Genomic DNA, 15,489 nt, shown 5'->3' on the forward strand with positions numbered 1-15,489 from the left:
CCGCAGCGTCAGGCTCAAGGCCAGGAGTTCGAGGCTGTCCTCCACAATGATGGGACGCCGGTCCACTCCTCCTTTACAGCTGTAGGAGGACGCCTTTCCCTCTTTCTCGAGGAGTGGACCAAGATTACCTCAGATTAGTGGGTCCTGGACCTGATCAGAGAAGGTTACCGATTGGAATTCGGTGCCCCGGTGAGAGACGTGTTTGTGGAGTCCCGATGCGGCACTGCCGTCAAACGGGTGGCGGTAGAGGAGACCTTAGCAGTCTTGTTGCACCTTGGAGCGGTGATCCCCGTGCCTCCCGCCGAACTCAGCTGCGGTCGTTACTCCATTTATTTGTGGTGCCGCGAAAAGGCGGGTCTTTTCGGCCCATTCTCGACTTAAAGAAAGTCAGTGAGTCACTAAGAGTGCGGCATTTTCACATGGAAACCCTGCGCTCCGTCATTGCAGCGGTACAGCCAGGAGAATTCCTCACGTCTCTGGACATAAAAAAGCTTACTTGCACATTCCTATATGGCCCCCACACCAACGGTTTCTCCGGTTTGCGGTGTTGGGAAAACATTTCCAGATTCGGGCCTTGCCTTTTGGCCTCGCCACAGCTCCACGAACCTTTTCCAAGGTAATGGTGGTAGTAGCTGCTTTTCTTAGGCGAGAGGGTATCCGTGTTCACCCGTACCTCGACGACTGGCTCATTAGAGCGGACTCGGCAAAAGAGAGTCATCATGTCACAGCCAGAGTGGTCTCAGTACTGCAGTCTCTGGGCTGGGTCGTCAGTATACCCAATATACCGGACCCCCTCAATCTCTAGAATATTTGGGGGTCCGGTTTGACACAGCCTCGGGGTTTGTTTATCTACCCGACCAAAGGCGGTGCAAGCTTCAGAATCAGGTCCATCTGCTCCTGAGGATGCCTCGCCCGCGAGCTTGGGACATTGTCCAGCTGTTGGGATCGATGATGGCCACCTTGGAAGTGGTGCCATGGGCGAGAGCGCACATTAGACCTCTGCAGATTGCCCTGCTTCAACGATGGTCTCCTATGTCCCAGGATTATCAACGCAGACTCACGTGGCTCCCTGCAGCCTGACTCAGTATCAGGGCCGTGCCTAGGGTCTCTGGCGCCCCCCTGCAGACTATCAGTAGGCCCCCTGCAGACTATCAGTTGGCGGCGGTGGGGCCTCACCAACGTCTTATACAGGGGTTTTAAAACCTCTTTTCTTCTGCTGGTCACACCTCTCTCTATACAGCCTAGCAACCTTGTAGCTACGGCCACCGCCTTGTCACACTGTTTCATCGCCTTCAGGTCTTCAGATACTATCACCCCAAGATCCCTCTCCCCGTCTGTACCTATCAGACTGTCCCCACCTAACACATACGTCTCCCTTGGATTTCTACTCCCTAAGTGCATCACTTTGCATTTCTTCGCATTGAATTTTAATTGCCAAATATTAGACCATTCTTCTAGCTTCCGCAGATCTTTTTTCATGTTTTCCACTCCCTCTGGGGTGTCCACTCTGTTGCAAATCTTGGTGTCATCCGCAAAAAGGCAAACTTTACCTTGTAACCCTTCGGCAATGTCACTCACAAATATATTGAATAGAATCGGCCCCAGCACTGATCCCTGAGGGACTCTACTACTCACCTTTCCCTCCTCAGAGCGAACTCCATTTACCATCACCCTCTGGCGTCTGCCCGTGAACCAGTTCCTAATCCAGTTCACCACTTCGGGTCCTATCTTCAGCCTGTCTAGTTTATTCAAGAGCCTCCTGTGGGGAACCGTGTCAAAAGCTTTGCTGAAATCTAAGTAGATTACGTCCATAGCACGTCCTTGATTTAATTCTCCGGTCACCCAGTCAAAGAATTTAGTGAGATTCGTTTGGCACGATTTTCCTTTGGTAAAACCATGTTGTCTCGGATCTTGCAACTTGTTGGCTTCTAGGAAATTCACTATCCTTTCCTTCAGCATCGCTTCCATTACTTTTCCAATAATCGAAGTGAGGCTTACTGGCCTGTAGTTTCCAGCTTCTTCCCTATCACCACATTTGTGAAGAGGGACCACCTCTGCCGTTCTCCAATCCCACGGAACCTCTCCCGTCTCCAAGGATTTATTAAACAAATCTTTAAGAGGACCCGCCAGAACCTCTCTGAGCTCCCTCAATATCCTGGGGTAGATCCCGTCCGGTCCCACTACTTTGTCCACCTTTAGATTTTTAAGTTGTTCATACACATTCTCTTCCGTGAACGGTGCTATATCCACTCATCTCACATGTACTTTTGCCAGTCAATCGCGGTCCTGCTCCAGGATTTTCTTCTGTGAAAACAGAACAAAAGTATCTATTTAGCAAATTTGCTTTTTCTTCATCATTATCTACATAGCGGTTTGCAGCATCTTTCAGTGTCACAATTCCCTTTTTAGTCTTCCTCCTTTCACTAATATACCTAAAGAAATTTTTGTCACCCCTCCTTACATTTCTAGCCATTTGTTCTTCCGCATATACTTTCGCCAGACGTATCTCTGCCTCCCACTTAGCCATCTATCCCCCCTTCAATCCGTCCAGAACACTGCCGCACGTCTTATATTCCGCCAGAACCGATATACTCACATCACCCCTCTCCTCAAGTCACTTCACTGGCTTCCGATCAGATACTGCATTCAATTCAAGATTCTCCTCCTTACCTACAAATGCACCCGGTCTACTGCTCCTCACTACCTCCCTACCCTCATCTCCCCCTATGTTCCCGCCCGTAACCTCCGCTCCCAGGACAAATCCCTCCTTTCAGTTCCCTTCTCCACCACTGCCAACTCCAGGCTCCGCTCCTTCTGCCTTGCCTCACCCTATGCCTGGAACAATCTTCCTCAACCTCTACGCCAAGCCCCCTCCCTACCCATCTTCAAATCTCTGCTTAAAGCTCACCTCTTCAATGTTGCTTTCGGCACCTAACCTTCCGTGAAATATAGTATGCCCTATTAGTCGGACTCTACACTTGTCTTTGACTGGACACTTGTCTCTAGACTGTACACCTGTCTTTTAGATTGTAAGCTCCTTGAGCAGGGACTGTCCTTCTATGTTTGAATTGTACAGCGCTGCGTAACCCTGGTAGCGCTTTAGAAATGTTAAATAGTAGTAGTAGTAGTCCTTCCCTTGTCAGACTGTGCTTCCCTTGTCAGGCTTTGCAGGCTTGGCGTGGTAGCGCTAGGCATTCCAGATTTGAAGTGGCAGCGCATGTAACCGCGGCCTGTGGATCATTGCTCCAGTCTTCTGAGGTTGTAGTACCCTGCCCCACTTGAGGACTGCTTTGGTACATACCACAAGTCTGTGGATTGATCTGTGGGACGTTATGGAAGGTAAAATTAGTTGTTACCTGATAATTTTCTTTCCATTAGTCCCAACAGATCAATCCAGAGGCCCGCCCTTTGTTGTTCTGGGTTGAGTGTTTTCTTCTAGTTTCATCAGATTCCTTCATTTGATTTTTGTCTACAAAAAAAAAAAAGGCAAAACAAATCAAAACGTAAAGGAAACTTTCTGTTACCTTTCCGCAGGAGCGGTTGAGGAGCTTAAATGGACTTTATGCAGGCAGGAGAGGACGTCCTTTTTCATCTTCCACTGCTTTGGTATCGACAATACTGAAGTTAAGGTGACTGCACATGACCACATATAGTAAACCTCTGAAGTTCTCTCTATCTCCACTTGCTGGTAGAGGGACATAACCCACAAGTCTCTGGATTGATCTGTTGGGACTAATGGAAAGAAAATTATCAGGTTAAGAACTAATTTTACCTTTGTATCTAATAATTAAAAAGTAGCATTACTTTCACAGTAACTTAACATGTTAGTTTCACGTAACTAGTAACTGTAATATATTATTTTCCTTATAGCAGCTAGTAACTTTTATATTATTTTTACAAAGTTACTTGGCCAACACTGCCAATATGAATACATCAGTAGTCTGATTTTCGTATCTGCGTGATGTTTGACTGAGTGGATTTAAGTGTGTTAGTGACTGTGTTTGAATAGGGGTTTATACAAGTGGTGTCTGTGTGTTCAAGGAGGAGGTGTGTGTGACAGTGGATTTGGCTTGGTGGTTGTGAATGACTGCATGTGAAGTGAGTAGCTGTAGAGTGTTTGAGGGGGTAAAAGATGTGTATTTGGGGTCTATGTGTGGGGGTTGTGTCGGGCCCACTGAATTTCTGTGATTTGTTCATAAGGAAGGTGCACTAGAACCCTTTCCAACTTCCTTAACCCAGGAATTCCCTTCCAAGCTGTCTATGACATCCAAGAGAGACCCTCCCCCAAGTGCCATCATTTGGACCAGTCAATAGTGGCTTTTGTAGCAACTGCAGCTGGATGTTAAAATAAGTTTGATACCCTTGGCCTAACTTGAAGCTGTTTTATGTTTGTCTGATGCCTGGACTTGGATGATCACTTTATGAGCTTGAATGCTACTATCAAGTCATCCCTTGGTGGTCTTGGTCCTTCTTTCTGAATAACAGCAGCATCTGCAGCCTTTCCTTATATCTTAATGTCTGAAGTTCTTACAATCGCTGTTCCCTCTAAGCTGAATGGGAGTCCTTCAGCTGCGTTGCTGCCGGTGGGGGGATGGTGCTCGATAGTCTGTCTTCAATCACTAAGGACAGGCAGATTTCCTGGAGTCCTGCAGAGCTCATCTGTCGCTCACTGTTGGATATGTGATAGTGAAACAGCACCACCTGCTGGCAGGTCTGTAGGTGGAGGACTCCCACTCAGCTTACAAGAAACAGTGCTTCCAAACATTCCTGGACTTTGTCCTCCCAGACATACAGGAATTGAAACTGGACATGGTGCTTCCACAAAGATCTTAAGTATTGACTAGAGTGGACGAATAACATTATGTGTGTAATAATTTCCTTGATATACCACCCCCTTTAACTAAAAAGTAAGAGTGGTTTACATTGTGATTCATTATGATACTGTGTTAGTATCAGTAAATCATTCAGTTTGTGGTCCACAGACTCTTCCTTTTATGTTTATAGTAAATAGTGTACCTTGGATTTGAATTTTTAAACTTTCAAACTATTCATGACCCCCTCTGCAGATTGTTGGTAATTTCGATCCTGTCTTCTGAAGCATTTACAACTCCTGTCAGCATAGTGGCATCTGAAAATTGTCACTCTTTGTTAATAAACATACCTAGCTCGGGTGGTTCCGTCCCTGGTTGCCCTGAACCATTGCGATCTGCTCTTGAAGGGCATTTTTGCAGCCACCTTATAGTTAGGTGGTTCAACTGGCATTAGCTGGTTTGCTGAGCTGGAGCTTTTTATGAGGCTAAGTTGGACTCTGGTCTCAGTATCATTTCATAACGGCTCAGAGGAATTTGCCTGCCAGTGGTTGGAGGGGGGATGTTGCTTCTCAGAGTGATAGATACCCTTGGAGAATGGCTAAAGCCCCCTCCCCAGCAACATGGCTCAGCAGTCTGATTGACACAGGGCTGTGGGATACAGCTGAGCTGCCTGCAGCAAGTGTTTTTATTTAATTGTTAGTTATGAATGCTCTTGGTTCATATGTTGCTCATTCCTATCACAATGGAGTTCTTTTTTCTCTGTGTTTTTAATGTTTTGTTTTGTTTTTTTAGTTTTTGTAAACCGCCTTGACCTGTTTATCCAGAAGGGGCGCTATAACAGCTTTTAATAAACATAAATGAGAGGGTTCCTGTGTTAGCCTTGCCCCCAGAATCAACCTTCCAGGCTATTTGATTCTTTTCTCCATCCTTCTCTCTCTTTCTTTTTCTTTCTCTTTCTCTTTATGTGTCCCGTTTGCTTCTTTTCCTTCACGTACAGTGTCCTAATCCTCTTCTGCACTTCCTGAAGGCTGTCTCATTTTCCATGTTCTCCCTCTTACACACTTTATTCTCTCACATCTAACATATATATTTTCGCTCTATCCAGTGATGTCTCTAGTTCCTAATTGTTGGAAATGTCAGTGGATTGTTTTGATTTCAGGAATGAAATGTGTGTTGGCGAATTTTCTTTCGGATGAAGCTGAAACAAATGACATTGGGGTGGTTATTCCAGTGTTGCATTTCTTTCTCATAACTAGAATTAAAGTGAGTATTTTATGAAATGGTGAATGGGTTGGGGTGGGATATGAGCAATGTTATTTTGATAAAAGGAGACTGAGGGGTTTTTATTATTGTTTTTTTACTTCTATAATATGTGTAATTTTTCTGTTTTTCTAATCTATTAAAATTAGTCTTTATGGCAGCCTGTCTGTCGCTCACTTGCTGTTTTTTTCTCACACACTGTGTCTCGCGCTGTTGCACTTCTTGGCTCTCTCTCTCCTTACACATTCTCACTTCTACAGATCTCTACAAAACATATGAACAGGGGAAGCAATTATACCCCAGAGTTAAATGTTAAATTGGTGCTCTAGTCTAAGCACTCATTTCTCATTTGCTGTTTAATACAGAATTTGCTTGAACCTTTTATCTTCTTGTAGTCTCAGCTGTGTCACTAGTCAACACCTAGTGAGTCTGTCACTCATATAACAAGGTCAATTATAGCAGATAAAAAATATTGGCATAACCAGTCTGCTCAGTTATCCCTGTCTGTCTTCACATTGCTTTTGCTCATGTTAAGATAACCTTGTTATTTTTCATTGTTGGTCCTCTACTATTCTAGGTAGGTGAGCTTATTATTATAATTGTTTTTTCCATAGCAGAGACTTGTGGGTTGCGTCCCTCTACCAGCAGGTGCAGATAGAGAGAACCTCCGAGGTTTGCTGTGTGTGGACCTGTGCAGCCAAGTAAACCTCAGTATTCTCTCTAACTAGCAGGTTGAGGGACATCTCTGTGCAGCCAAGTAAACCTCAGTATTCTCTCTAACTAGCAGGTTGAGGGACATCTCTGTGCAGCTCTGGTTTGATCTGGCTACTGGTGTCCTTTGGGCCTAGTTTAGCACAGTCAGGGGTTGTGGCTGTTTGTAGCTTTTGGTGCACACCTGGTGGTGCCAGGTCTCTCCTGGTCTCCCCCTACCTTTCCTCCGTCGCCCGGGGCTGTGGGCCTGATTGAGTGTTGCCTTTCTCTCCTGAGTTAAAAAAAAAAAAGAAAAGAAAAGGTAAGTGTCTCTTTTAGACACTTTGTTTTTGTTTAATCATACGGAGGAGCTAGACGGGCTGCCAAGTCTGTTTGAGGGGCAGTCGTTTGTGGAGCATGTCAGTGCCTTTTGAGGCGGCTAAGCGCTGCTCCCGGTGTGGGGGCCGGAGAGCAGCTTCAGGGGAGTGTGAGTCCTGCCGCCGTCAGCCAGCAGCGGGTGTTCAGTGCAACTGGGGTTCCACTTAGGTGTCCGGTGAGTTGGAAGCGCAGGGGATAGTTTCGGCGGTTTCCTCGGGGCAGTTAGTGCAGCGCGTGTCAGCGGGCGCCATTTTTTCCTCTCAGGTGCAACCAGCTCCACACATGGCAGTTGACAGAGAGAGGAGGCACAGCACGCTTCTGTGGCACAGGCTCCGATGGAGGGAAGCGATGTACAGGGAGCAGGGGAGTCCCTTGCAGTTCCCTTTTCCCCGGATTTTGTTTTATTAATGCACAATGACTTTCTTTTGAAGAAGTCAAGAGCTTCTCTTCAGGCAGCCCCATCTCTTCCTCAGCAAACTTTGGTTGCTGCAGCCTCTCTCTTTTCTGCCAAAACGTCCCCGGGTGGAGATTTTGGATCCCAAGGAGCTATCTGACACAGATGGCCCGGTTTTGTCTCCGGGCTCTCCCTCAGAATCTTTGAATTTGGCAGATGAGGTCACCCTGCCCTCTGAGGAGGGGGATGATCTGATGGCTACCCGCCTTTTTCACAGGGAAGAGCTTCCCTCCCTGATTGATAGGGCTTTTGAGGTTTTGGCCATTTCCCCCCTGAATCGTCAGGGGGAACAGGTCCGGTGCCCTCTTTTATGTCTGGCACCAAATGCCCACCTCGTTCCTTTCATGTGCATGAGGCCATGAAGATCCTTATTTTGGCGCAGTGGGATACGTCGGACAGTGGGCTTAAGGTTGCTTAGAACTATGTCACGTCTTTACGCGCTACCTGCTCCTGGACTTGACTTAGACTTGCTGAAGGTCCCTACGGTGGAATTCTTAATCACAGCGATCACTAAGAAAACCACTCTCCCTATGGAGGGTGGCACGGCACTCAAGGACCCTCTGGATCGTAAGTTGGAAACTTACTTGAAGCTGTCCTTGAAGTAGCGGCCCTTTCCCTGCAGGCCTCAGATTGTGGCTCCTATGCGGCGCGGGCATGCTTATCGTGGGTACAGAAAGCCTCCTCTCCGGAAGATCTCATGGCTGTTTTGCCAACCTTGGAGTCCGGTTTAGCCTTCCTTGCGGATCTTCTTTATGATCTTTTGAGGGCTTCGGTGAAGGAGGTTTTCCTAGTGGTCACCGCTCATCGCTAGCTGTGGTTGCGACATTGGGCTGCAGATGTAGCCTCTAAGTCACAGATGACTCGCGTGGGACGGGGAGAGAAAGTTTTTCCATGTGGCGCATAGGCGCCATTTTTTCCAAATATCTGTTTAGGGGAGCGACTGCTCCCCCTGCGCCCCACCTAGCTACGCCACTGGTTCACCCGTACCTAGACGACTGGCTCATCAGAGCAGACTCTGCAGAAGAGAGTCATCATGTTACAGCCAGTACTGCAATCTCTGGGCTGGGTCGTCAATGTAGCCAAAAGTCACCTGACCCCCTCGCAATCTGTAGAATATTTGGGGGTCCGGTTCAACACAGCCTCGGGGATGGTCTTTCTACCTGAGCAAAGGCGGTGCAAGCTTCAGAACCAGGTCCATCTGCTCCTGAGGATGCCTCGCCCGCGAGCTTGGGACATAGTCCAGCTGTTGGGGTCAATGACGGCCACTTTGGAAGTGGTGCCTTGGGCGAGAGCGCACCTGAGACCTCTGCAGTGTTCCCTGCTTCAACGATGGTCTCCAATATCTCAGGATTATCAATGCAGACTCACGTGGCTCCCTGTGGCCCGGCTCAGTATGGAGTGGTGGCTCTCAGACTGCATGCTGGTGCGCAGAATGCTGCTAGCGCTCCCCGATTGATGCCTGTTGGTAACAGATGTCAGCCTGAAGGGCTGAGGTGCACATTGCCAGGGAAGGCATGCCCAGGGTCTTTGGATACCCGAGGAGTCGGAGTGGTCCATCAATAGCTTGGAGTTGAAAGCGATTTTCCAGGTGCTTCTGGCCTTTCAATTGACCCTGGAAGGATTGGCTGTCAGAGTTCTGTCGGACAACACAACAGCAGTGGCCTACATAAATCGCCAAGGAGGCACTCAGTGCAGGGCACTAGCAGCGCAGGCCGCACAGATTTGCCACTGGGTCGAGCTACATCTGCAGTTTCTGTCAGCAGCTCATATTGCAGGTCAGAGCAACATGCAAGCCGATTATCTGAGCAGGAATCAAATCGACCCAGCGGAGTGGGAACTTGCAGACGAAATATTCCTGCAGATATTTGCCAAATGGGGAAAGCCTGTAATGGATCTTATGGCGTCAAGCACAAATACCAAAGTCCCGTGCTTCTACAACAGACGGAGAGATCCTCGCTCGGCAGGGTTGGATGCCTTGGCTGAGCCCTGGCCTCAGGGCCTCCTGTATGTGTTCCCTCCGTGGCCCTTGATAGGGCGAGTTCTCCTGCAGATTCGGCTACACCAAGGAGAGGTGGTTCTCATTGCCCCGGATTGCCCCAGGAGGCCGTGGTATGCGGACCTCCGGCGGATGCTGGTAGAGGATCCCCTGCTGTTACCTCTTGTACCGAATCTGTTGTCACAGGGCCCGGTGACCATGGAGGATGCCTGCCGCTTTGGTCTTATGGCATGGCTATTGAGAGGGCGCAATTGAGAGACAAGGGGATATTCCAGTAAAGTCATTTCTACTCTCCTACAGGCCCGCAAGCGTTCCACATCCGTGGCTTATGCCAGGATTTGGCGCCAGTTTGAGGCTTGGTGTGTTTCTAAAGCGATCACACCCATGCGGGCTACTGTCTCACCGATACTTGACTTTTTGCAGGATGGTATACAAAAAGGCTCGGCCTATAATTCCCTGCATGTTCAAGTGTCAGCCTTAGCATGTTTTCGAGGGAAGGTCGCTGGCCTTTCTCTGGCTGCTTGCCCGGATGTGACACGGTTTCGTAGAGGGGTGCTTCGGCTCCATCCTCCTGTGTGGGCCCCTTGTCCGGCCTGGGGTTAATTTTAAAGGCCCTTCAGTGTTCGCCCTTCGAGCCACTTAGGCGAGCTTCGGAGAAGGATGTGACCTTAAAGACGGTCTTTTTGGTGGCCGTGATATCGGCGAGACGGGTATCTGAGCTCCAGGCGCTGTCCTGTCGAGACCCATTTCTGCAATTCTCAGAGTGCCTTCCTTCTTGCCTAAGGTGGTTTCAGCGTTTCACCTAAACCAGCCTATTTTCCTGCCCTCCTTTTCTAAAGAGGAGTTTCCAAAAGCCTATGGGCAGTTGCACCTTCTGGATGTGCGAAGGGCTCTGTTGCAGTATCTGCACATGTCAAATGCCTTCAGGACCTCTGACCATTTTTTTGTTATTTTGTGAGGTCCGCGCAGAGAGTCTCCAGCATGTAAGGCCACTATAGCCCGTTGACTCAAAGAAGCTATCTTTTCAGCATATCTGCTATCTGGCCGGCCTCCGCCTGAAGCCTTTAAGGCACATTCCACAAGAGCGATTTCCTCTTCTTGGGCTGAAACTGGAGCACTCTCTCTTCAAGAGATATGTAGTGCAGCTACTTGGGCTTCGAAGCTCTCTTTTGCCCGACATTACAGGCTGGATGTGGCTGCCAGGAGAGACGCGCATTTTGGAGCACAAGTGCTGGCACGTGGTGTGGCTTGTTCCCACCTTATCTAGGGATTGCTTTGATAACATCCCACTCGTAATGGATTCATCTGCTTGATGACAAGGAAGGGAAAATTAGGTTCTTACCCTGGTAATTTTCTTTCCTTTAGTCATAGCAGATGAATCCATGAGCCCTCCCTCAGTGGTTCATTATGTGATTCATGTTAACTTTTATGTTCAGTTTTTCCTGTAGATATGTTCTCTCATTGGGAGAAGTTGGAAAACAGTCTTCAGGATTTCTGTTCAGTTACAGGAGGATGAGCTCATTCCCTCCTTTGAATTATAGCTCCAGTTTTGGGGCGTTCATCCGCTGTGAGGAAAGTTCATGTTGTTCTGCTTTGCGGTGTAACACTGCTTTGGAAGCTTCAAATACTGAAGAGGCAGATGGAGCTAACTGGCCATTGAGGCACTATGGTTTTTCAGTGCTCTCTATCTCCCCCTGCTGGTTGATGGACACAACCCACTCGTAATGGATTCATCTGCTATGACTAAAGGAAAGAAAACTACCAAGGTAAGAACCTAATTTTCCCTTGCTTGACAACTATAAAGGATTGGACTGTGAACAAGCTTCAGCTGAATATAGCTAAAACCGAAATGTTATGGGTTCATAGGGATAGTTCTTTTCGTAGGTCTGTTTAGCTATGGATGGTTCTAATCCTGCTAAGGACCACGTATGCAGTTTGGGAACCAATTTAGATGCTGGTCTGTCTTTTGAGAGGCACATTTCTTGTGTGGTCAGCTCTTCTTGTTACTATATTTGTCAGTTGAAATCTATTTGGTTTTATTTTTGTATTTCTGAATTTGCCCAACTGGTATGTGCTTTTTTAAAATCTCTCGTATAGATTGCTGCAATGCACATAAATAGATTTCAACAAGTCCAAAATGCTGCTGCCCATCTTTTGACTGATTCTGCAAAATTTTGTCATGTTTCTCCAGTTTTTTAATCTTTATTTTGTTTATTGAGAATCGTCATTGTTTTAAGCTGTTGGTTTTGACTTTAAAAGTTTTTATTCCATTGCTCCAAAGTATGTGCTTTAAAAAAATAAAAATTACCGTCTTATGTACCTTGTCATTTTTTTGTGTTCTCAAGTGAGAGGCACTTTCCTTTTCCATCTGCAATGCAGTCATAAGCGTGTTTGTTTCTGTTCCTTGGTGTTTCTTCGGAACCGTCTTCCTTTATGTATTAGGAATACTGATAATCTTTAGGAGTTTTGCAGATGTATTAAAACTTAGTTGTTTACCTAGGTTCATATCTTAGAATATTGTGGGATATTGGAGAAATTGGCTTTTATATTTTGTAACTTACATTTTGATTTATGTAAATGTCTGTCGATATGATTATGTATGTAAATTTGTAAATTGTTTCTGTGCATTATCAGTACAGCGGGTTAAATACACGAATGAATAAATGACTAAAATGGAGACCTCTCAAACTACTGCAGGAAATGCCTGAGAAAGAAAAGTTTTTATCTAGTTGCTGAATGTACACTTTGCGCTGAAGTAAATTTTCCAAACCAGTCACTGTGCTAAGTTAGGAGCAAGTTTCCCCCGGTCTTGAAAGCACTTTGTTGGTTATCTGTCGATTTTACAATTCATTTCAAGTTGGCATGCCTAGCTTTTAGGACTTTTTATGGAGGTGTAGGCTTTATATACATTCTGATCTAGTCAGGCAAGTAAATCCAATTTCTTTTCTCTCAGGCTGCAGTGTAAATACTTTTTGGGAGTAAGTTGTGGGTTATTATAGGGTAGTCTACCACAGGAATTAAAGGCAACGCACATTACTTACATTTTCTGCTCCTCTTAAAAAATTGTCTGTTTGAAACTAATTTTATTTAGCCTCATCCTGTACGTTTAGGTGGCTCTCGTCAATCTTTCTGCAGCTCTGACCCTGATTTGCATGGCTTGGAAAGTGTGTGACCGCCTGGGTGCTGCAGAACTATGACATCCTATAGAGCATCTGCCTAGTTCGTTATCCCAAGCAATTTGGGGAGCTCTGGTTTAGGCCATTATTTTAGAAAAATATCCTCATGTAAATAACAGCATTATATAGTATACTGGTAGCGTTATACAAATGCTAATAATAATAATAATAATATCACTTATGCGTATAAACACTGATTTCAGAAGGCTGCTATTTTATGTAGACGTAGAAATTTCAAGGGAGCATTGCATAGACGTTTGTATTTCCTATAGTCAATACGTGTGCATGGGGAAAAATTTCCATATTCAGATTTACACTTGCTCAAAGGCATGTATAGATTTAAAAACAGTGCTCATTTCAGCCAGAGTATGAGATGAGAGATTTATTCTCCTTAATGTCCCGTAGTTTGCATGTTGAAGTGGTGTTCTTGCTACTTGATTGGCAGCCTTTAAACGTGGATGTTTGTAAAATGGGAGAGATACACATGGAAGCTGTGAATTCACCACTTCCACATGTTTGTGCTGACACCTCGACATGGAAGCTAGTGGGTCTGTCCTTTGCTTTTCCTGCTCCTGCACATGCCGCTAAATACACATTCACTCCTGCAGTTATTTTTTTAAAAAAGGCTCTGCGTTGTTAAATTCTTTTAGAAAATACTGCTGGAATTACGCATGTTTCAATGTTTGTGTTGCTATGTAAAATAGCGCTGTTATTCTTTAATCGGTGGCTACATGGTTGCATTTATATTTCACTTAGAAATTTGTTATTGTAAATCAGTTATATTATGTTTAAATATTATCTGCCTTATGCATTGGACAGCCATCTGCCCACAGACCGTTCTTGCCCAGGTTGGTTTAATGTAATTAAATAGCTTGTATTTTTAGGAAAAGAATCGGTAATGAGAGCATAATTTATAAAATGCATCTCACTATTGACCATGATCTCTGTCTATGCCCCTAAGCACTTTTTTTTTCTTTTTGGTTGGCAGGTTCCTGCTGAGAAGTGCCGCTACATTGTAGGCAGCATCTTGAGTGAAGGAGATGAGAAACCAACCCCGGAGATGACTCGCCTCTTTCACAAGTACGGCTTCAAGATGATCACCTTCCCAGAGCTCAGCCATGTGGTCATGGCAACCTTTCCTTATACCACCCCATTCTCTATCCAGCTGGCCACCAATCGGGTGCACCCTGCTCTCGACACGTACATCAAGGTCAGTATTTTGTCTGGCACCTTTTTCGCGTCTTTGGTGACATAGTCAAACACTGTTGGCTACTGAGTCAATGTCCTCTTGTTCCTTGGTTGCTGTGTTTGCTGAAGATAACGTTGTAATTCTGTGTATTAGATGCTGTTCGAGTCTTTTGCTGTGTATAGTGACATTTGTAATTCTGATTATTTATGTTTCTTCTTTTTGGTAGAGACCTGATTTTTATGCCACATTGGGTTTAGTGACTTTATTATTTATTTATTTATTTATTTATTTGTTGCATTTGTGTCCCACATTTTCCCATCTATTTGCAGGCTCAGTGTGGCTTACAATACTCCATTATGGCATTCACCATTCCAGAGTAGAAGATACAATTGGTGTTACATGGAGTACATGGATAACAATATAGAATTAAGCAAACAGATATAACGAGAAAATATTCAGAGTATAGTTGAAGTGATGTTGTGTTATAATTAAATTATTGCTCGTTGTGGTATGCCTTGTTGAACAGATAGGTCTTCAGAGATTTACGGAAATTGATTAGCTCGTAATTTGTTTTTAAGTTAAGTGGCAATGCATTCTACAACTGCGTGCTCATGTAGGAAAAGCTGGACGCATGTGTTAGTCTATATTTTAGTCCTTTACAGCTGGGGAAGTGTAGATTAAGGAATGTGCGGGCTGATCTTTTAGCATTCCTGGGTGGCAAGTCAACAAGCTCTAGCATGTAGGCCGGGGCATCTCTGTGAATGATTTTATGAACTAGAGTGCAGACCTTGAACGTGATATGCTCTTTAAGTGGAAGCCAATGTAGCTTTTCTCTTAGGGGTTTTTGCACTTTCGTATTTTGTTTTTCCAAATATGAATCTGGCTGCAGTGTTCTGGGCTGTTTGAAGTTTCTTGATAATATGCTCTTGACAGCCAGCATAGAGTGCATTACAGTAGTCTAGGTGACTCAGCACCATTGACTGAACAAGCACCATTGACTGAACAAGGTTTTACTCTTTTAAGTTTCCACATTGAATGGAACATCTTCTTAGTTGTATTCTTCACTTGACTTTCAAGTGTGAGATTGCGATCAATGGTAACTCCAAGCATTTTCAGAGTGTCTGCAACGGGAAGGGAAACGTTTGGTGTGGTTAAAGTGGTGAATTTATTTGTGTTATGTTGTGAAGTAAGTATAAGACATTGTGTTTTTTCTGCATTAAGTTTCAGCTGAAATGCATCTGCCCAAGAATGCATGATTTGGAAGCTTTGGTTGATGTCGTTGGTGATTTCCTTTATATCATGTTTGAACGGGATGTAGATTGTGACATCATCTGCGTATATGTATGGATTGAGTTTCTGATTGGATAGTAACTTGGCCAAGGGTGTCATCAATAGGTTGAAGAGGGTTGGCGAGAGGGGAGATCCTTGAGGGGCTCCACATTCAGGTGTCCATGGGGCTGATGTACTTGAGTTAACTGTCACTTGGTATGATCTTGAGGTCAGGAAGCCTCTGAACCAGCTAAGGACATTACCTC

General features: G+C 45.4%; 1 protein-coding gene across 1 annotated transcript in view; it reads left to right on the forward strand.

Moving 5' to 3' along the window:
* The window catches only part of TEX264 (testis expressed 264, ER-phagy receptor), a 307,216-nt gene that overhangs the window by 52,617 nt on the left and 239,110 nt on the right, over positions 1-15,489 (forward strand). The window contains exon 2 of the mRNA XM_030206218.1: positions 13,754-13,975. Within this exon, the coding sequence (XP_030062078.1) occupies positions 13,754-13,975 (222 nt within the window). The remainder of the gene's footprint in view (positions 1-13,753; positions 13,976-15,489) is intronic.

The sequence above is a fragment of the Microcaecilia unicolor genome, chromosome 6 (assembly GCF_901765095.1).
Source record: "Microcaecilia unicolor chromosome 6, aMicUni1.1, whole genome shotgun sequence".
Lineage (NCBI taxonomy): Eukaryota > Metazoa > Chordata > Amphibia > Gymnophiona > Siphonopidae > Microcaecilia > Microcaecilia unicolor.